Below are 23,035 nucleotides of genomic sequence, written 5' to 3' on the forward strand. Positions count from 1 at the left end.
TATCAGGTAAATGTATAATGAAAAGGATTCATTTGGTTCCCAATCTGTGGCTAGAAATTGGGCCCTTTAGGGCCGGCGCCGCGGCTCACTAGGCTAATCCTCCGCCTTGCCGTGCCGGCACACCGGGTTCTAGTCCCGGTCGGGGCACCGGATTCTGTCCTGGTTGCCCCTCTTCCAGGCCAGCTCTCTGCTGTGGCCAGGGAGTGCAGTGGAGGATGGCCCAGGTGCTTGGGCCCTGCACCCCATGGGAGACCAGGAGAAGCACCTGGATCCTGGCTCCTGCCATCGGATCAGCGCGGTGCGCCAGCCGCAGCGCACCGACCGCGGCGGCCATTGGAGGGTAAACCAACGGCAAAGGAAGACCTTTCTCTCTGTCTCTCTCTCTCACTGTCCACTCTGCCTGTCAAAAAAAAAAAAAAAAAAAAAAAAAAGAAATTGGGCCCTTTAGCCACCTCCCACTGCATGGCACAGAACACACGAGAGGGGTCGGAAGTCACATGGTTGAGGGAGGACACAAGAGAGTGAGCTAAGCAAGCCAAACTCACTTCCTAAGCACTTTCTCTTGTGCTAACCAGTCCAGTCCAGCACAAAACTCATGAGTTCTTCCTATGAGAAAAGCATTGATCCCTCTAAAAGGCCCCGGCATCTCTCAACACTGTTGAACTGAGCCCCAAGCCTCAGCATAATTTTTGGTGAGGACAAACCATATTCAAACCGCAGCAGATGTCACAGAAGTTAGAACGTATTTCTGAGGAGGGTGACTTATCTGTCGTGCAGTGATGAAAGGTGAAGTTTTGGCATTTCAACCCAGTATTTTGCGTTAACTGTCATTATGTTGAATTCTGAATACATATTAAAATGGCGAAGCAAGAATTTTTTGTCTGACAAGGGGAATGTGTTTTTGTTCCTGTTTTCTAGTCCACTCCTTTACATCTAGCGGCGGGCTACAACAGAGTTCGAATAGTTCAGCTTCTTCTTCAGCATGGTGCTGATGTTCATGCAAAAGACAAAGGGTAGGTGTAAAAATTTATTTCCTTATGACTCTGTTTATGAATTATTATGCCTTATTTTCATCCTCTGCTAATCTATAGTTTTTAAGTACTAGACAAAGTTTAATAATAAGATAATTTTGATATGTACCTATTTATTAAGGATACTTATAGTTTCCTAAATCATTTAATTGTATGGCAGTTCTGTTATTTAAAATTCAAATATGTTTGTCAATTGCAGTCATCATTTTTCAGTTCTTAAGTTGTATTTTAGAAACAGAAAACAAATGGAAAGTTAAGATAATCCAGTAGCATAGTTATCATATCAGATATGAAAGGATTATCTCTTTTAGTTAATAAACCAAAATGTTAAGTATTCAAAGTGTTCATTTGGTGGGAGGATTTTTCCCTAGTGAAATCATGGATATCTAAACTGACAAAAACCTAGGGGGACCTTAGGAAGGATAGTATGGGAAGGGGATAAATAGGTGGGAGCCCAGAAAGCAGTTATGCCATTTGTTTTCTGAATAGTTTTAGAAAACTCTGAAGAGTTTTAGAAAACTTTTGCACCAGTTTCCTGTCTATACTCTAGGGATATATGAACACTGGGGCAGGCTAACATCTCTCATCCTCCCATCTTAAGATCTAAAAGATAACTGATGCTAGCACCCAGGTGATGAGCTCACGTTGCAGGCTTGTGACTGGAGCAGAAAGAAGAGACGCCCTCGAGGAGTGTTTCTTTCACTTTGCACCCTCAATATCAAGAAACAGAAATGAACGCAGTACTTGAGACGTTTATGAGAACGGAAATCCATCCATTTCAAGTCTGCTCGTCTCAGTGCTGTCTCTCTTGCCTGCACCAGGTTTTGTGCCGTATGTGAATGGTGTCCCAATAGTGTAGGAGCTTAGAATGTCTGATGCTCTTGTGCATCTCTGTCCTTGTGCATCTCTGAAAACAGATGGGTGCATGATAGGTGAGTCATCAAGAGAAGTACAGCACCGAAAAAGGGAGTTCTGACTCACTTGGATACTTTGACATGCACATTTTAATAGTGGGATATTTAATTCTTATGCTGGAAATTATCATGAAAGTGAAGGAAAATAACAGGAAAGTTTCAATTCACTACCAATTAACTTTTATTTCCTATAAATACTTGATTTATAAAGTATGTAGTTATCAATTAGCACAAAATCTTTTTGCCTCAATGTTATTCTAATTGATGTTTTATCATCTTTAAGGAGTTCAAGCAAAAAAAACCAATAAATATACAAAATGTGAACATTGTACTTTGAATTCTTTTAATTAAATAGATATATTTCAATATAATATGGGGGATTTGTTTCTTAGTATTTCAGGAATAAATGACTAAGTTGTCTGAAATTTAAGTATTTTGATTTGCCTTTTTTTATTTAGTGGACTTGTACCTCTTCATAATGCATGCTCATATGGACATTATGAAGTCACAGAACTGCTGCTAAAGGTATGAGGAAATATACTAAGTGTCAAAATACTAAGTACCATTTGCTTCAGAAAAAGAGTTAGCTTTTCTGTGTTTCTTGGCCAATAAGATTTTTAAGAGAATAATTTTTTTTAAGATTTATTTTATTTATTTGAAAGAGTTACAAGGAGGGGTAGAGAGAGAGAGAGAGAGGTCTTCCATCCATTGGTTCAGTCCCCGAATGGCCATAATGACTGGAGCCGAGCCTATCTGAAGCCAAGAGCCAGGAGCTTCTTTTGCGTTTCTTGCTTGGGTGCAGGAGCCCAAGCACTTGGGCCATCCTCTGCTGCTTTCCCAGGCACATTAGCAGGGAGCTGCATTGGAAGTGGAACAGCTGGGACTTAAATCGGTACCCATATGGGATGCCAGCACTGCAAGCCAGGGCTTTAACCCACTGTACCACAGTGCCAGCCTAAGAGAATAAAATAATTTTAAAAATTACTATTGCCTTAAAATTTTCAAAATGACCCACTTAATTTAACCTGTTTTTAACAGCTGAAATTATTGAAATAAAAGTCATTCACATTTCAGAAAGCCATGACTGAAATTTGCAATGAAATATCTTCTGAGTTTCATTTAATACAGCAAAATGGTTACTGACGTAGCACTTTCTCTGTTCAGCATGGAGCTTGTGTGAACGCCATGGATCTCTGGCAGTTTACTCCACTGCACGAGGCTGCTTCCAAGAACCGCGTTGAAGTCTGCTCCTTGTTACTCAGCCATGGTGCCGACCCTACGCTAGTCAACTGCCACGGCAAAAGTGCTGTGGACATGGCTCCAACTCCTGAACTCCGAGAGAGATTGACTTGTATGTATCTGGATCCTAAAATCAATATTGCTGATAGCAATTGTTACTAGGGCTCGTGTTTTACCTAACTTAGATGTTATCTGTCGCTCCCCCTCTTCGTGGAGGAACGACACAGGACCCTGCGCTGTTCTTTTGTCTGCTCGGCCCTCCCCGGGTTTGCTGCTGGTTCTTCCCGGGTTGGCTACTATCCCTTCCACCTCCGTGGAAGGGCAGTTCCCCCTGGCCGCATTCCCCACTTCCGCAGGGGAGCGGCACACCGCCGGCCGGCTCTTCTCGGGGGCTGCACAGGTGTTCCCCTTAGATGTCCCCCATAGATGTTCCCGGTGCATGCCGTCTCTCTCCTCCTTTATAGTCCTCTTCCGCCAATCCCAACTCGGCTGCCCACACGCCGAGTACGCTGCTCTCCAATCAGGAGCAGGTCCTACAGTTTATTGGTTGAACTGGAGGCAGCTGTGCGGAAGCTGTTTACTTCTCTCCCAGCGCCATATTGTGGGAGAGCAGATGCATAGAATAAGTCTTAATTCCAGTAACTTAGTCTAGTCCGAGCTGCTCCCCACAGAGGAGAGCAGATGCATAGAATAAGTCTTAATTCCAGTAACTTAGTCTAGTCCGAGCTGCTCCCCACAGTTATCCTTCCATTTTTACAGGAATGCTAGTTTATAATCCTCATTTCTAATCATACACTTTTACTTCTCTCTATGACTTCCACAGGAATCTTGTACACACATACTATATGTTATGGTTTTATTCAAGCCTAAAACTAATTAATTTGTTAAGGCAGCAGTGGCAGCAGCTGCTGCTTCTTTTCTTTAAAGCTAATGAGAATGAGTCCATCAGGAACCACTTATTGAGTACTTACTATGAGCCAGGCACTGGGAATACAGCAGTGTGCAAATCAGGGAAAAAATCTCTGACATCATAAGAGCTTCTATTTTTGTGCCATTGATAATAATAGATTATATTCAACATTTTTGAGTACTCATATTTTCCCAAGCCTTGCAAGGTTGCACAATCTTGTGTGTGTGTGTGTGTGTGTGTTTTAATTTTATTTAAAAGGCAGAGTAATAGAGAGGGAGAGAGCGAACCATCCACTGGTTCGCTCCTCAAATGGCTGCATTGACCCCAGCTCATCCAGGCCAAAGCTGAGAGCCAGGAACTCCATCCTGGTCTCCCACATGAATGGCAGGGGCCCAGATACTGGGGCCATCATCTGCTAATTGCCCAAGTACATTATTAGGAAACTGGATAGGAAGCAGGGCAGCCAGGACTCAAGCACTCTGATATGGGATGTGAGTGATGCAAGCGATGGCTTAACCTGCAGTGCCACGGTGCCTGCCTCTGATTTCCTTTTGATGGATATTTAGATGAATTGTTTTAAAATTTTGTTGCAATAAATGTCTTTGTATGTGCATCTTTATGAACTCCACATTAATCACGCCCTCATCCTGCATTCTCATTATAGTGTTGTATTTCTTATTAAAAATGGAGGAATGTGTAAAAATACTAATTTTTCTATGTATGTAATCATGCTGAAAAGTGTTATTATTTTTAAACCTTTTTTATGTCAACCATTATTTCATTGACAGATGAATTTAAAGGTCATTCTTTACTGCAAGCAGCCAGGGAAGCAGACCTAGCCAAAGTTAAAAAAACTCTTGCTTTGGAAATCATTAATTTCAAACAACCACAGTCTCATGAAACAGCACTGGTAAGATGTTATTGTTCATCCATTCTTTGGGTCTGTAACAGTAGTGTAAGCACAGAATATGATTTTCATTTCAGAAACCTTGATTTTAGTGTGGAAAATGCCAGGAATTTGCATTTTGCTTGTACTGATTGTTAATTTTGGTTCAGATGATGATTCCTTTCATGGCTATGCGAACTGACATTTGGTCAGCCTTCATTTGGCAATTATTGTACCTTTGTCTTTACACAAACTTAATATAAAACAATCTACCTTTATAGCCAATGATTCCAAAAGATACAACATATGATTTTCCCAATAGAATCTTCTTTCTCTTGAGTTTATTAGCTAAATCCTATATGTGTGTGTGTGTGTGTGTGTATATATATATATATATAATATTTGAGTTAGACAGTGAGAGAGAGAGAGACAGAGAGAAAGGTGTTCCTTTCGTTGGTTCACCCCCTAAATGGCCACTATGGCTGGAGATACGCCAAACCAAAGCCAGGAGCCAGGAGCTTCCTCCTGGTCTCCCATGTGGGTGCAGGGGCCCAAGCACTTGGGCCATCCTACACTGCCTTCCTGGGCCACAGCAGAGAGCTGGACTGGAAGAGGAGCAACCAGAACTAGAACCCGGTGTTCATATGGGATGCCTGCGCCACAGGCAAAGGGTTAACCAAGTGAGCCACGGTGTCGGCCCCATTCTTATATTTTTTGCATGTAGAAAATTATAAGATGTGTTTCCAAAGATTTACGTCATCCTTTTGAGCAATTACATTCAAATACTAATTATATTCATACTGAAATTATGAATTATGAGATTATGAATTTTCTGTTCTATATCATATTGTCATTAAAATTATTCATCTTTTTTCTTCTAATGCACTTTCAGAAAGATTTATGTATTCTTCTCTATCACTGACTGCATTAAGGCAAAAGTATAGGGCCAGTTATTGCTCCTTAATTCAGTTGAAGCATCTGTGATATTTGTATCACAAACCTCTGAATATACCTTGCTTAATGTTCTCACACATATCTAACCCAAAAAGGTCAAACTTTAGTCAACATCTGCTGAAAACATTAAAAAATTCACAAGTAAGACAGGGCCAGCTGTATGTGCCCTCAAATCCATGATCCTCAAATGGGCTCGGATACATTCAAGATACACATGTTATGCCAGGAGGTACACATCACCACAGAATATACCTGAGTTATCTTTTTGGAGTATTCATTCAAAGTAACTAGTACTTTGAATACAATTACTCAAAAGGATGATGCAAGGAAGTATTTTTGTTTGATTGTAATACAAATATCAATGTAATATTTTCGAAGATTTACTTACTTAAGAAGTAGAATGACAGAAGAGAGGGGGACAGACAGGAAAAAAGAAATCTTCCGTCCACTGGCTCACTCTCTCAAGTGCCCACAACAACCAGGCCTGGGCCAGGCTAAAGCCAGGAATCAGGAGCTCCATCAGGGTCTTCTAGGTGGGTGGTGGTGAGTAAAGTACTTGAGCTATTATCCACTGCCTCCCAGGTATATTAGCAGCAAGCTGGATCAGACACGCAAAGTAGCAGGGACATAAAGCAGACACTCTGATAATGGGTGCAGGCATACCAAGCAGGGATTGTATCCACTGTCCCACATTGCCTACTCTCAAACGTTAATATTAAGATAATGCAGAAGGGGCCAGTGCTGTGGCATAGTGTGTAAAGCTGCCACCTGCAGTGCCGGCATCCCATGTGGGCACCAGTTCAAGTCCTGGCTGCTCCAATTCCAATCCAGCTCTCTGCTATGGCCTGGGAAAGCAGTGGAAGATGGCCCAAGTCCTTGGGCCCATGCACCCGCGTAGGAGACCCGGAAGAAGCTCCTGGCTCCTGGCTTCCAATTGGTGCAGCTCCGACCATCCAGTGACTGAACCACCAAATGGAAGACTCTCTCTCTCTCTCTCTCTGCCTCTGCCTCTGCCTCTGCCTCTGCCTCTCTGTTACTCTGCCTTTCAAATACATAAATAAATCTTTAAAAAATAAAAAATAGGGGCCAGCACCATGGTGAAGTTGGTTAACCCTCTGCCTGTGGCGCCGGCATCCCATGTGGGTGCTGGTTCTCTTCCAATCCAGCTCTCTGCTATGGCCCAGGAAGGCAGTGGAGGATGGCCCAACTCCTTGGGCCCCTGCACCTGCATGGGAAACCAGGAGGAAGCTCCTGGCTTCAGATCGCCGCAGCTCTGACTGTTGTGGCCATCTGGGGAGTGAACCAATGGAAGGAAGACCTTTCTCTTTGTCTCTCCCTCTTACTGTCTGTAACTCTTCCTCTCAAATGAATAAATAAAATCTTTAAAAAAATTTTTTAAAGCAGAATACAAAAGTTGTGTAATTATTACAGTAAAATATAAAATTTTTGAGACTATTTCTTCCCCTAAACAAATTCCCGAGGCTGTTACTTTTCCTATGCAATCCCTGGTCATATAAGCTTATTATACTATAGTGCTAGGTATTTATAGGCTTAGTATCCTATAGTGCTAGGTGTTTATAAGCTTATTATCTTACAGTGCTAGGTGTGTGGGAGAGACTGGGAAATATTGATGTGAGTGGCCTGTGGCCTAATGAAGCATTGAGTATTTTAGTTGGAGATTTCTGTAGCTTTGAAGAGTTAGTATTCTAATGCTTTCATTATTAGTATACCGCATAATTATTCACCAGCTAAGGGAAAAGAAACAAGATTTCTTTTAATGTTAACAAGAACATAATTTCACCTTGGTTTAAAGGCTTACGTTTTGTACTTCCAGTGTGTTTTGAGGGAATATGGATCATCCCCAGAAGGTAGACTATATCATCATGTTCTGATGCTCTCTGAGATAACCATGTTCTAAATCATCAACAGGTGCTAGTTAATTGAGAAATCTACTTTTAAGCAGAAGTTTATTTTACTAACTTAGTTTTGTTTCCTTTATAGCATTGTGCTGTGGCTTCCCTGCATCCCAAACGAAAGCAAGTGACGGAATTGTTACTTAGAAAAGGAGCAAATGTGAATGAAAAAAATAAAGAGTAAGTGTGATTGCAGAAGGAGCTGTTCCCTCTTACAGTCAAAGTCGGAGAGGAGATTACCTTTTCCTTTCTCTTCTCTGCAGTTTCATGACTCCCCTGCATGTTGCGGCAGAGAGGGCTCACAATGACGTCATGGAAGTGCTGCACAAACATGGAGCAAAGGTGAGGCTCACACTGGCAGTGAAGTGCCTGGCTCTGCAGCCTGCTACTTCTCTGGTGGTTTACCAGAAGATCGTTTATGTAAATGCTGATGTCATCAGGCCATCGTATCTGCACAAATGATAACTGGATTATCTTACCTGTTTAAAAATCTTAACTAATTTGTGTTTAGATGATTTCTAAACTTGTCAAAACCTTCATAATGTAACACATCCTACTAATTTTGCAAAAATATCAAGAATTTTACAGAATTTCAGTTAAGATGTTAGCATAATTAATCACATTAAAATAAGCATTATAATTTACTAGACACAATTAGCAATGCCTCGCTTTCATTGGCCCCATGTATCTGTATGAAATATTTTCAGAAAAGAGCCATTGGGACCAGCTGTCAAAAATGAACTTAGATTCTCAGACCCTCGAATCTCTGTGTCACAATTTTTGTAAGATTTTGAAGTCTTTAAAATTAGAGCCCAAAGATATTTTGTACCATTTGTAATTATTTCATCCTTTTCTCATCCTTTATAATTTCTATTTTAAGAGTTTTGTATAGTAATCCAGTACAGCACTTCTTAGATATAATTTACAATGAACACACGTACATATTTGAGAGGGTTCCCAAAACATTTTTTCACTCATAGAGTACATGATCCAAAAACTTGAATTTCACTGCTTTAAAAGGACATTTGATGATTTTAATTAAAAAATAGAAAGGAGTAAGACTAAAAAAGAATAGAGTTCTCTACATTTATTACCTGTTTTGTAGCTACAACTACTACCTTATATGAGTAATATCTTCTTGCTCTGTCAAGGAGAAAATACTAAGCTAAGCAGGCTTTCTGCTATACTTATGAGCATCATAAGTTTCTTGTTGACCTATCTGTCTTGTAAATATTTTATGACATTTATTATGCTCTTGAAAATCCATGAATAATGCCCTTCATTTTAGGAAAATAAAATCTATTTATTGTCCCCTGTGAGTCATTTCATTTCATAAACATTCAATGAAAGCAACATTATTTTATAACCATCCTAGTTAGCATTACCCTGGTTCTGTGGCTCTCAATCTTTATCTGCCTTTCATGTGCATAATCCGTTCTCATGAGTAACATTTTAGTTCATCAGTGAGGCATGTATAATTTTTAAACACTCAGCCAATGATCCAGAATGGCTTCTGAATATACTCCCTAGTCTTTCCTCTACAGTTCAGCTGAATTGAGAACTCTTGCTATGAGGCACTTTGAAATGGAGGGAAAAAAGTCACATTTAATACGAATAATAAGTCAATAGATAGGAATTGCCACCATTACTCTCAGATCACAGATGCCATATCTACTGCTGTTCACTCATTCCCTTGTTCCAAAGCAGTATGCTATCCCTCAGGGTTGGGGTATCTGGTGATTAATATCTTAGTAAAATCTCACTTTGCACTGTTGGCCCCCAGCTTTCTCTTACTTAGTTCCCTCCCCCGGGGGTGGGGGTTGTAACTCATGATATCTAATTCATTTTCAGGCAACTCTTAATTCCATTTCATTCTGGAAGCACCTTTGGAACAAGCAGCTTCATCTTTAAATTAGGACTCACCTGCTTACGCTCCTCCCACTACCCTGTTGCCCTCCCATCCCCTTAATGAGTTAATTTCTCAGACTAAGGCAGAAGAATTTTAGAGGGAGACTAATTACCATCACCTAATTTGTTTTAGACATAACTTAGTATTTTTATGAGTCAAAATATTCTTTTTGTGCAAAGATTGGTAATAAAAACAAAGTTTAGTTTCATTATGCAAGTGAAATTGAACGTACTGCACAGATAACCTTAACAGACATGCTTTTTTTAGTTTAGAATCCTCCACTTTCTAGTTTGGTGACTTTGAACCACATTTCCTCCAGCCTCAATTGATTCATCAGTGATTTGCAAAAAAATAAAGTAAAATAAAAATAAAAAATAAAAAACCTTGCCTACAGGCTTGTTTGTAAAACTCAAATGGGCTTGTATCTTAAAGCACATAGTATAGTTCTTAGTATACAAACAATGCATTAATTACGAATGGTTATGAGCATTTTTTCCATATTTGTCTTTTCAGACACTTGTATACTGTTTATTTCCATTTAATTATGTAATTTTTCTAAAACAGACATTTAATCCCTATTAGCATGTAAAATGATCAAGACAGTGCATTTTCCCATGAGAAATACCCATTTGGAATTAATATAGTTATCAAACTTGACTGATCCTGAATCAATTTAGCAACATCACTAGTAAAAAAGGAAGACAAAGAGAAAAGCCACTTAAGAAGGGATGATTTTAATGTTTAGGAATGAATTGGGTGTTAGAATGGACTTAGAAAAGGATGATAAAATGAACATAAGAAAGCCAGAGAAAGTGCTTCTAGGTTTTGATAATGATTTTATACTTAGATTTCATGTGATAATTGGACATTTAGGTAGAAGTCCATTTAGATAAAGCCAACAATAAAAGATATGGCAATAGGAAACCACTGACATAGTAATCTTCCATTGTGAGGGTGGATAGGGGCTCCAGTAGAGAATCCCTAGAGAGATTGAGGGCTAAATTAAGATGTTTGAGAATTACCTGTGTTTATAGAGCAGTAATGCAAAGAGGAAAGAAAAGCTTTGTCACGGTAGCTACTGAGTGCAGTGAGAACACGAAGAAGGAGTAGGTGACCCATGCTGCAGAAAGAAATCAAGCTAGACGGGGACATTTAATTTCCCCATTTTCAGATGAGAGCTCTGGTAGCTTTGGAAGATACCCTGGAGATATAGAAGTTGTGGCAGTTGGGATCTTGGCAAGAAGCAGCAAACTCAAAGTGAATAATTTGACAAAAGTTCTAACAAAAGGAATACAAAGGTATAGGCAAAGTTTAAGAAAATCAGCAAGGATTGAGATGGCTCTAGCAGCAAGTGGGGAGTCAGTGCCACCCCTGGCTTCAAGAGGCCACAGAAGGTAAAGGTTACTGTGAACAAGAGAACACAGCTATCTAGTGAGAGCCATCAGCAGCACCTGTAGTGCTGGTTTTTGTTTTTTTTTTTTTTTTTTTAAGATTTTATTTATTTATTTTGAGAGGTAGAGTTACAGACAGTGAGAAGGAGAGACAGAGAGAAAGGTCTTTCATCTGCTGGTTCATTCCCCAAATGGCCGCAATGGCTGGAGCTGAGCTGATATGAAGCCAGGAGCCAGGATCTTTTGGGTCTCCTGTGTGGGTGCAGGGGCCCATGGACTTGAGTCATCTTCTGCTGCTTCCTCGGGCCATAGCAGAGAGCTGGATCGTGGAGCAGCTGGAACTAGAACCCACGCCCATATGGAATGCCGGCACCACAGGCAGAGGATTAACCTACTGCACCACAGTGCCAGCTCCAGGGCCTGTAGTCTTATTCTGTTCCCCTCACTCTTCACTGCTTACTATCTCCTGCTGGTGTGAAATCCGATAAAAGTTGAAGACAGAAGATCCTGTAGGATGTGGTCCATACAAGTGATTTTCCGAGGATATACAACAGGATGAGCAATGGATATAGATGTGGAGGGGCAAGCAGGAAATATTCAGCAAAAGTTTAGAAAACAAATGGCTGGGAAGCAAAGGAGGGTTATAAGGAAGTGGAGGTATTCTAAGAAAACTACTTTTACTAGGAATAGACTTCTGTGCTTCAAAAAAAAAATTATGTTTGATGTGCCCTGCTTTGCAAGATTACTACAAAGCCTAAATAAGACTAAGAGGTTTAATCCTTCATGGGGCAATTTTTTTTCTTTAGTATTGTTAGTCTACCCTGGCAATCTACCTTCTATCACGAATGAATTGTCTGCTGTCATTATTGAGGGGAATTATACCCAAAATGCATGTGCAATTATTAATACTTAAAAGTAGAAAGTTTAATTCAGAAGAGCTTTTTTCAGATCTGAAACATTGCTCTTTTGCCATTAGTGTTCATCTGTTAAATGCCTGAAACATTAATGAATTTCTTTTGATTGTTCACATTTTAATTTGACAGATTTATTTATATTGTATACAAGAAGATATTGTGACAATAGTAATTCACACTTAAAAGGCTTATTTCTCACATTGAGAGGTGATCACAAATCTACTCACTTTGGGAAAATGTGTTAGCTCATTATAAGGGTTTTATTATACTATTCTAGAAGTGGATTAATAAATAGATTCTTGTAACATCAAGGTGTTAAAAGTACTTTTTAAGATACTAGAGATCTTTTATCTGAGGTTTGATCATATCAAAATGAAATCCAAAATAATCAGTATCACGTGGGCATTTTGGTTACCTGTAACAGACTAAATGAATCTAGATTGAAAGTGCAAATGGAAATCTATTTTTTTGCTACTATAAATGTCAGTTACATCTGTGAATTAACTGTATGTAGGAATGATAGCTGAGATTAACAGAAGACCAGCATTTTCAGTACTGTTGTATACCTTGGCACTCTCTCTCCCTCCCTCTTTGAAGTCACGTCATTCCTTTTCTCTGCTGAACTTTGTTCATCTGCTTCGTTCTTCTTTCTACAGACTGGGTTCTATCTGATTTCTCTGTCATATAAATACAATATTTCAACCTCTATTTTGCCTGTACTGACAGGTACACCACCTGCACCTGGTTCAGTCTCTTCAAGTCTCAGGGATGAGAAAAGAGATCATGAATGAGACAAACTTGTTCACATGGCCATTGGATTGATGACATCTAGTCTACTCTGTTATTTCTCAGGGCATATGAGCTAAGTGAGGTCTTGCCCTTTAACAGAGCAAAGAAAATACATACCGTTGTAATATCTATATATGACTCTTTTTTGATTTTTTGAGGAATTTGAATGTTTCTTTTAAAATTACTCATGAAGTGTGGGCATTGTGGTGCACCTGTTTAAACCACTGCTTGCAACACCTATATCCACTGTCGGAGTGCTGATCTGAGTACCAGATACTCTGCTTCTGATCCAGCTTCTCGCTGATGCATTATAGGGACAGTAGGTGATGGCCCCAGTGCCTGGGCCCCTGTCACCCACCAACCCACATGGGAGACCCAGACAGTGTACCTGGCTCCTAGCTTCAGCCTGGCCCAGTCCTGGCTGTTGTGGCCATTTTGGTGGTGCACCAACTGATAGACCATCTCTCTTTGTCTGTCTGTCTGTCTCTCTTTCTATCACTCTTATCTTTCAAGTAGAGAAAAATAGACATTTAAAAAATTTTTATTAATATAAAGAAAACTGATTTGTTGTATTTCATAGGTACAATTCTTAGAAGATAACCATACTTTCCTTCTTTCCCCCCTTCAATTCTCCTTTCCTTCCTTTTTTCTTTAATTTTTGAAGAAAAAAACCCCATAATTTCAATCCAGTCAAATCACTGGCTTAATGCACCACTAACCATAATATTCAACAAGTGAAAAAATAGAAAGACCATGGTTCCACAAGAGTATAAACAAGTACTAAAAAAAAAAAAAGAATCAAATCTCAAGATGTACATTTTGTTCCTATACATTTTTGTATCCTATATTAACTGCTACATATCAGAGAAAATAGGATATTTTTCTTTTTGAGGCTGGTTTATTTCACTAAGCATGATGGTTTCTAGTTACATCCATTTTGTGGCTAAAGACAGGATTTCATTCTTTTTGATGGCTGAGTAATATTCTATAGTGTATGTATACAACATTTTCTTTATCCATTTTGCTTATGGACTTCTGGGTTGATTCCTTATCTTAGCTATTATGAATTCAGCTACAATAAACATGAGGGTACAAATAACTCTGTTATATATTGATTTAATTTTCTTTGGGTAAATTCCCAGGAGTGGGGTGGCTGGGTCATAGGGTAGATCTATTTTCAGATAACTGAGCCAATCTCCATACTGTCTTCCATAATGGTTGTACTAGGTTTACATTCCCACCAACAGTATCTTTCCCAGCATATTTTTTTTTTTTGATGATAGCCATTCTGACAGGGGTGAAGTGAAACCTCACTGTCGTCTTTATTTGCATTTCCCTTATGACTAGTGATCTTGAGCATTTTTTCCTGTGTCTGTTGGTCATTTGTATTTTATCCTTTGAAAAATCCCTGTTCATGTCCTTTGCCCATTTCTTAACTGGATTGTTTTGTTATTCCTGAGTTCTTAAGCTCTTTATATAGCCTGGATATTAATCCTTTATCAGATACATGGTTTGCAAAGACTTTCTTCCATTCTATCAGTTGCCTCTTCACTTTGTTGAGTGTTTCCTTTGCAGTGCAGAAGATTTTAGCTTGATGTAATCCCTTTTGTCTGTTTTTGCTTTATTGCCTGTGCTTCTGAGTTTTTTTCCCAAGAAGTCTTTGCCTATGCCAGTGTCTTGCAGAGTTTCCCAGATGTTTTCATCTAGTAATTTGATGGTATCAGGACATAGATTTAGATCTTTGATTCACTGAAAGTTGATTTTATCATAAGGTCTGAAGTAGGGGGTCTTGCTTCATACTTCTACATGCATAAATCCAGTGCACCATTTGTTGAAAAGACTGTCCTTTCTCCAGGGATTGATTTTAGCTTGTTTGTCAAAGATCAGGTGGTTGCAGCTGTGTGGGTTAATTCTTGAGCCTTCTGTTCTGTTTTATTAGGCTCCATGTCTGTTTTTGTAGCAACTAGGCTGTTTTGGTTATAATTGCCCTGTAGTATGTCTTGAAATCTAGTATTGTGATGCTTCTGGCTTTGTTTTTGTTGTTTAAGACTGCTTTAGCTATTTGGGATCTCTTGTGTTCCCACATGAATTTTAGCGTTCTTTTTTCTAGATTTGAGAAGAATGTCTGATATTTTGATTGGGATCACATTGAATCTATAAATTGCTTGAGTAGTATGGACATTTTGATGATGATGATCCATGACCATGGAAGATTCTTCCATTTTTCTGTGTCTTCTTTTTTCTTTCTTTAATGTTTTGTAATTTCATTGTAGAGATCTTTCACATTCTTGGTTAAATTTATTCTGAGGCATTTAAAATTTTTTGTAGTTACTGTGAATGGGATTGATCTTCAAAGTTCTTTCTTAGCCCTAGCGTTGTCTGTGTATTCAAAGGCAATTGATTTGTGTGTGTTGATTTTATATTCTGCAACTTTACCAAGCTCTTCTATGAGTTCCACGAGTCTGTTAGTGGAGTCTTTGGATTCCCCTATATATATAGGATCCTGTCATCTGCGCATAGGAATAATTTTACTTCCTCCTTTCTAAGTTTTATACCTTTGATTTCTTTTTCTTGCCTAATGTCTCTGGCTAAAACTTCCAGAACTATATTGAATAGCAATGGTGAAAGTAGGCACCCTTATCTGGTTCCCCATTCAATATGCTGGCTGTGGGTTTGTCATTTATTACCTTGATCATGTTGAGGAATGTTCCTTTTATACTCACTTTGCTTAAGGTTTTTATCATGAAAGGATATTGTATTTTATCACATGCTTTCTCTGCATCTACTGAGATTTTTTTTTTATTCTTCAGTTAATGTAACATATCACATTTATTGATTTGCCTGTGTTGAGCCATCTCTGCATACCAGGGATAAATCCTACTTGATTTGGGTGAATGAACTTTCTGATATGTTGTTGGATTAGCTTAGCTAATATTTTATTGAGGACTTTTGCATCTATGTTCATCAGGGATATTCTCTTTCTTTGTTGTATCTTTTTCTGGTTTTGGAATTGAGGTGATGCAGGCCTCATAGAAGGAGTTTCAGGGAATTCCTTCCTTTTCAATTGTTTTGAATAGTTTGAGAAGAATTGGAATTAGTGAAGCCATCCAGTCCTGGGCTTTTCTTTGTTGGGAGGGTCTTTATTATTGATTCAATCTCTGTCTTGGTTATTCATCCATTTAGCTTTTCTATATTTTCATGACTCAGTTTGAGTAGATTGTATGTATCCAGAAATCTGTCCATTTCTTCTAGATTTTCTGGTTTGTTGGCATATAACTGTAGTATTTCCTGATGATTATGTTTATTTCTGTGGCATCCATTGTAACATCTCCTTTTTCATCTCTGATTTTATTAATTTGGGTCTTTCCTCCCCCTCTTTGTTGGGGGATTGTAATTGGGCCAATGGTATATCAATTTTTTTTTTTTTTTTCAAAAAAAAAACAGCTCTTCATTTCACTGATCCTTCATATTGTTTTATTGGTCCAATTTTTTTTTTTTTTCCTTCTCTACTTTTAATTATTTCTTTCCTTCTAATTTGGGGTTTGGTTTGTTCTTCTAGATCCTTGAAATGCATTGTTAGATAATTTATTTAATACTTTTCCAATTTCTTGATGTAGGTACTAATTGCTATAAACTATTTTAAAATTAATTTATTTATTTGAAAGTCAGAGGTACAAAGAGGAGAGGCAGAGAGAGAGAGAGAGAGAGAGAGAGAGAGAGGTCTTCCATCGATGGTTCACTCCCCAGATGGCTACAATGGCCGGAGCTGCACTGATCTGGAGCCAGGACCCAGGAGCTTCTTCCAGGTCTCCCACACGGGTGCAGGGGCCCAAGGACTGCCTTCCCAGGCCATAGCAGAGAGCCGGATCAGAAGTGGAGCAGCCAGGTCTTGAACTGGCGCGCCCAAATGGGATGCCGCCACTTCAGGCCAGGGCTTTAACTCACTGCGCCACAGCGCTGGCCCCTAAACTTTCCTCTTACTACTGCTTTTGCTGTATCTGATATGTTGAATTATCATCTTCATTCATTTCTAGGATTTTTTTTTATTTCCTTTCTGATTTCTTCTATGACCCCCTGTTAATTAGGAGCATGTTGTTCAATCTCCATGTATTTGTGTATTTTCTAGAGTTTCTTTTTTTTTTCTTTTTTTTTTTTTTCAGGCAGAGTGGATAGTGAGAGAGGCAGAGAGAAAGGTCTTCCTTTTGCCGTTGGTTCACCCTCCAATTGCCGCCACGCCTGGCGCTCTGTAGCCGGCGCACCGCGCTGATCCAAAGGCAGGAGCCAGGTGCTTCTCCTGGTCTCCCATGGGGTGTAGGGCCCAAGCACTTGGGCCATCCTCCACTGCCTTCCCGGGCCACAGCAGAGAGTAATAACACTGAATGTAAATAGCCTGGAAGAGAGGCAACCGGGAAAGAATCCAGCGCCCCAACCGGGACTAGAACCCAGTGTGCCAGCACCGCTAGGTGGAAGATTAGCCTATTGAGCTGCAGTGCCAGCCCTAGAGTTTCTTAAGTTGTTAATTTCCAGCTTCATTCCTTATGGTTAAAAAAGATAAGTGCTATGATTTCAATTATTTGAATTTGTTGAGAATTTCTTTATGGACTATCACATGACCTGTCATAGAGAAAGTTCCACGCACTGATGAAAAGAATGTATATTCTGTAGCTGTGGGATGAAATGTCTTATAAGTTCATTTGGTCCATATGAAGATTAGTTCTGTTGTTTCCTTGTTGCTTTTTTGTCTAGTGGATATGTCCATTGAAAAAGGCAAGGTGTTGATGGCCCCCCTTATTGTGTTGGAGCCTATGTCTCCCTTTAGATCCATTAACATTTGTTTTAAATAGCCAGCTATCCTGGAATTGGGTACATATACACTTAGGATAGTCACATCTTCCTGTTGAATTGATTCTGTAAACATTACCTAATGCCCATCTTTGTCTCTTTTACACAGTTTTTGTGTGTAAGTCTGTCTGATACTAAGATGGCTACTATTAAGATGCTCGTTTTTGCTTTCTGTTAGTATGGAATATCTTTTTCCATCCTTTCGCTTTCATTTTCTGTGTATTTTTGTTGGTGAGGTGTGTTTCTTGCAGGCAGCAAATAGATGGTTCTTGTTTTTTATTCCATTTAGCCAGTCTATGTTTTTTAATAGAAAAATTAAGCTATTTACATTCAGTGTTATTACTGATATGTAATGACTTGGTTCTGCCATATTTCCATAAGTATTCCTGTTATTTGCTTTGGGTTTCCTTTGCACTTTTATTAGGAGATTTTCTAAAGTTCCACATGAAGTTTAAAAGCTTATAAATAATAATATACTCAAATTCAGCTGATGGGCCAAAATCTAGTTCCATGTTTTGTTGTGAGTTATAACACGTAAAGGATTAAAAACCTTTTTAGGTAGTCATTGCCATGTCAGAATTCTAGTTAAGAATTGAATTTGTGTTCCTTTGACTCTTTCATTACTCATAGGAGGTGCTATAACTATGTACAAATTAGCAAGGATAATGACCTTCAAATAACATTAAAAATGTTAGAATAAAATAGTATTTTTATGAGAGATAAAATGAATTGATTATTTTTAATATTAAGCATTTCAATAAACCTTGGCATTTCGCTTTTTTTTTCTTTCATATTTCCAGGGAAAGAGGTTTTGGTTAGTTCAGGTGTTAGGGAACATTTTTTTGCCAAAGGCCATTTGAATATTTGTAACATAATTCATGGGCCATACAGAATTATCAACTTAAAAATGAGTCTGTTATAGATTTGTTGAATTTCAAGTCCTGACTACTGTTGCCTTAGCAGAGCTAGACCAAATGTTTTGTGAGCTCTACATTCCTCACTCCTGGGGTAAATCAAGGATATTTTAGTAGTTTGTAAACCTCAGTCTAGAATTTGATTTCAAGTACTCTTAAGAGTTGAAGCAGACTTTGTATTCCTGTGATATTGTATCTTTTTTTTTTTTTACTCAAACCAGGGCACTTTAAGCAATGAAAAAAATTAATAGGCTTTAATAAGTCTCCAAAAGAGAAACAAAAATTAGAGATCTGAAACAGGTCTGTGTCCTGATGGACAGAGACGATAATCCGGGGAACAGGTAGCAGATGTATTAAAATCATTTTAGGTTGAAGGTAAGAAACATTATCTGCACACCATCATTTGTCACCAAAACTTTAAAAGGCTAACTTTGTTGAATATTGTTAAATGATTATACCAGCTATTATATATGTATGTTTCTGGAATTGGTTTTCTGACAGAAGATAGTTTCCTAGTGTTACCTTCCTGAAGCTGGATTCTGCTCATACCACCTGCCTATTCCAGAATTTCCCATGGTCTCTCCAAGTTCTGTGATAACAAAGGCTGAGCTCTCTCTTGGTATTCTCTGACTGAGAATACCAAGATCTTACTGCAGCTTATCTTTCCATATTTTCATTGTTTCCCTCTTCTGTACTTTGTGAACTAACTAATTAAACTTCTGACGATCTAACAAGCAAATCCCTTTGGTTTCCTGATTTTGGATCTTTATTTAAAGTATATTCTTGGGCCCGGCGCCATGGCTCACTTGGTTAATCCTTCGCCTATGGCGCCAGCATCCCATATGGGCACCGGGTTCTAGTCCCGGCTGCTCCTCTTCCTGTCCAGCTCTCTGCTGTGGCCCAGGAGGACAGTGGATGATGGCCCAAGTGCTTGGGCCCCTGCACCTGCATGGGAGGCCAGGAGGAAGCTCCTGGCTCCTGGCTTTGGATTGGCACAGTGCCAGCCATAGCGGCCATTTGGGGAGTGAGCCAACAGAGGAAGACCTTTCTCTCTGTCTCTCTCTCTCTCACTGTCTATAACTCTACCTGTCAAATAAAAAAAAAGTATATTCTTTAAAAAAAAAAAAAAAAGCCAGCTGGTTGGAATTAACCCACAAGTCATAGCTTCCCCAGTCCTTCAGTCTGAGAGACCATTTACTGCAGGGGAGGCTGGGTCTGGTGATTCTTGCTAGTAGGGATTGGTGAGAAAAATGTACTGGCAAAGCTTTCTTCTGTTTTAAAATGTATGTATGAATCTTCTCTTTTTTTGCATTGGATATGATTGTGTGAATGGGATGTGTGAAACTGCCCTAGTCATCTTTTTTGTATTTATTTGTTTACTTACATTTCATTTACTTGAGAGGCAGAGAGAGAAAGAGAAAATCTTTCATTCACTGGTTTACTCCTGAAATGCCTACAACAGCCAGAGCTGAGCCAAGCTGAAATCAGGAGCCTGGAACTCCATCTTTCTCCCATTTAGATTGCAGGGACCCAAGCCTTGGAGCCATTATCTGCTGACTCCCAGGCGTATTCGGAGGAAGCTAGACCAGAAGCAAGTAGCTAGGATTCAAACCAACACATAGATATGGAATGCAATCAAATCAAATGGTGACTTAACCCCCTGCACCCCAATGCCTGTGCCGACTCAGGTTTTGATCACAAAAGGAAAAACCTGAAGTCCTAATACTAGAAGGTTTGAGAAATTTGACATTTGCTTCTAGTGAAGAATAATCCTTCCTGACAAACCCTTACAGAATGTCTACTTTGTATTTTCCCCATTATTGATTCTTCAAGTGGGTGGTATAGAGTATAACCAAATTGTTTAAGTTTTGTTACTGTTTCCATGCAATGAGTACTTTTATGACATTACTCACTAGTCCTTTTCTGTCACTTTTTATTTTTATTTTTACTTTTTTTTTTTTTTTTTTTTTTTGACAGGCAGAGTGGACAGTGAGAGAGAGAGACAGATAGAGAGAAAGGTCTTCCTTTTCCGTTGGTTCACCCTCCAATGGCCGCTGCAGCCAGCGCGCTGCAGCTGGCGCATCGCGCTGATCTGATGGCAGGAGCCAGGTGCTTCTCCTGGTTTCCCATGTGGGTGCAGGGCCCAAGTACTTGGGCCATCCTCCACTGCCTTCCCGGGCCACAGCAGAGAGCTGGCCTGGAAGAGGGGCAACCGGGACAGAATCCAGCGCTCCGATCGGGACTAGAACCCGGTGTGCCGGTGCTGCAGGCAGAGGATTAGCCTAGTGAGCCGTGGCGCTGGCCTGTCACTTTTTTTTTTAAGATTTATTTAATTTATTTCAAAGACAGTTACAGAGAGAGGTAGAGACAGAGAGAGAGAGGTCTTCCATCCGCTGATTCACTCCCCAGATGGCCGATCCGAAGCCAGGAGCCAGGAGCTTCTTCCGGGTCTCGCATGTGCATCTGAGGGCCCAAGGACTTGGGGCCATCCTATACTGCTTTACCAGGCCATAGAAGAGAGCTGGATCAGAAGAGGAGCAGCTGGGACTAGAACTAGCACCCATATGGGATGCTGGTGCCTCAGGCCAGGGCTTTAACCCGCTGCGCCACAGCGCTGGCTCCTCTGTCACTTCTTTTAGTGATTTAGCTTTGTTGTTTGGTAAAGCGTTCCATGGGTATTTTTCTGTTCCTGATATTTTTTAAGCTTTGGGAAATAACTGTAGTGTTCTTTTATAATTGAAAAGATTGTATATTTACTGAAACAAATAATTTTGTGTTACATGGTCCTTAGACTTTGTCTAAGTTTGGTTTTCGAAAATACGAGAACAAAACTGTTCCACCTTGAGGAATGAGTAAATGCCCCATAGATACAAACCAGAGGGCTGAGGATGTACTGCTCCAGTATATAATCAAGTTATCAACTTTCTAGGGTTATCGATCTCCTCTCCTCTAATGGTTGGGACTTTTTCAGATAATTGCAGAGAGTTCTTTTTATCAACCGTGTGTTTTAAGTCTCATTCATGCAGAAGACATTTATTCCAGCTATGTCCTAGAGGTTGTTTCTTGAGACTTGGGGTCAGGGGAGAGTATTGCATTTGAGACTACATAATGATCCTGGATTGCTCTTATATGGCTTACAATTTACATTTCAGTCTATGAGGACATGCCCCAGAGTGAGTGACAGGTGGGAGAAGTGAATCTGCTATTTTCTGTATTATACTCAATTCTACCATACAGATTTATAGAGAGAATCTCCTTTACATATTATGTGTTTTTAATGTTTAAAGCTACTGTATGTGCTGTATCTAAGGGAATCTGTTAATCTCGTACACTGGAGGTAAACTGGCTGGTAGTTTACAGAGAAACTTTATGGTCTGTCTCTACTATCGCATGTTGTTAATGTGTTTTCAGGGATAATCTGGACCAAAAGCAAGTTTTCTTTTACCAATAACTTTAGAAACTAACATTTTCATTGTATAATGGGGCTCCTTGTAATCTGATAAAGCTGAGGCATAGCAGGCCTATCAGATGGTGATGAAAAATGACAGTAGGAAAGGAAGTTAGCATAGGAGTAATTGCATATGGTTTGAAATGACAGGCTGAGGGATTCAACTTTATTTGAAGGCATTAAGTAATCATTATTCCGAGCTGAGTAATAACTTGATGCAATCTGTATTTTAGAGTAGTATGTCTCAAATGATGTTCCCATGATTTAACAAGCCGGATGGGGGTTTCCATTACTGTAATTGAATAATTTAGTTTCTTTTCCAATTGCCAGGAAAAAAATGTTAATGATTAGAATGTTCCCAAAGCTTTTATCCAAGAAGTAGCAAAGAAGTATTCATAGAAAAATTCAAGTTTAGTTTAGCACCTTATTTTCCACTGATAAGTGTTAGTGGCTATGCTTTGATGTTGTTATGAATAAGCAGTCATTTTTCTGCTGGCCAATGTGATAGAATTAAATATGTTGATTTTTCATGGTGAATTTTGCAAATAACCATTTAGGATTTAGATGAACCTTTGCCTGAATAAATGTGACAGCCTTACTGACAGTGATGAAAGGCTGCGGACAGAGAGACCAATTATTTTAAATCCTTTCTTAACTTTTTATTTGATGTACACAAGTGTTTTGAATAACCTATCAGCATATATTTGAGTATTTACTATGTTTTTTTTTATGGGGAACTTTCTAGAGGACCCAGGAAATGTATATAATATAATGCATGTTCTCAGTAACCTTAGTTTTACATGATAAAAATTACCCCAGTGTTACAATATATAGTTTGCAGGGGTGGGGAAGGGGTGAGCAGGCAGGTGTTTGGTTTAGCATTAAGCCAACTGTCAGGACACCCACTTCGCATCACTGGAGTATCTGAGTTCAAGTCTAGGCTCCACTTCTTATTCTAGCTCCCTGCTTATACATTCCCTG

General features: G+C 39.3%; 1 protein-coding gene across 2 annotated transcripts in view; it reads left to right on the forward strand.

Annotated features, from left to right (window-relative positions):
* TNKS (tankyrase) overlaps positions 1-23,035 on the forward strand; it is a 213,458-nt gene that overhangs the window by 139,533 nt on the left and 50,890 nt on the right. For both annotated transcript variants that reach the window (XM_008274070.5, XM_089327292.1), the window contains exons 6-11: positions 919-1,013; positions 2,404-2,470; positions 3,110-3,296; positions 4,883-5,004; positions 7,936-8,027; positions 8,111-8,189. In XM_008274070.5, coding sequence (XP_008272292.3) covers positions 919-1,013; positions 2,404-2,470; positions 3,110-3,296; positions 4,883-5,004; positions 7,936-8,027; positions 8,111-8,189 — 642 coding nt within the window. The remainder of the gene's footprint in view (positions 1-918; positions 1,014-2,403; positions 2,471-3,109; positions 3,297-4,882; positions 5,005-7,935; positions 8,028-8,110; positions 8,190-23,035) is intronic.

The sequence above is a fragment of the Oryctolagus cuniculus genome, chromosome 2 (assembly GCF_051225735.1).
Source record: "Oryctolagus cuniculus isolate XC-2025 breed Fujian yellow rabbit chromosome 2, ASM5122573v1, whole genome shotgun sequence".
NCBI lineage: Eukaryota > Metazoa > Chordata > Mammalia > Lagomorpha > Leporidae > Oryctolagus > Oryctolagus cuniculus.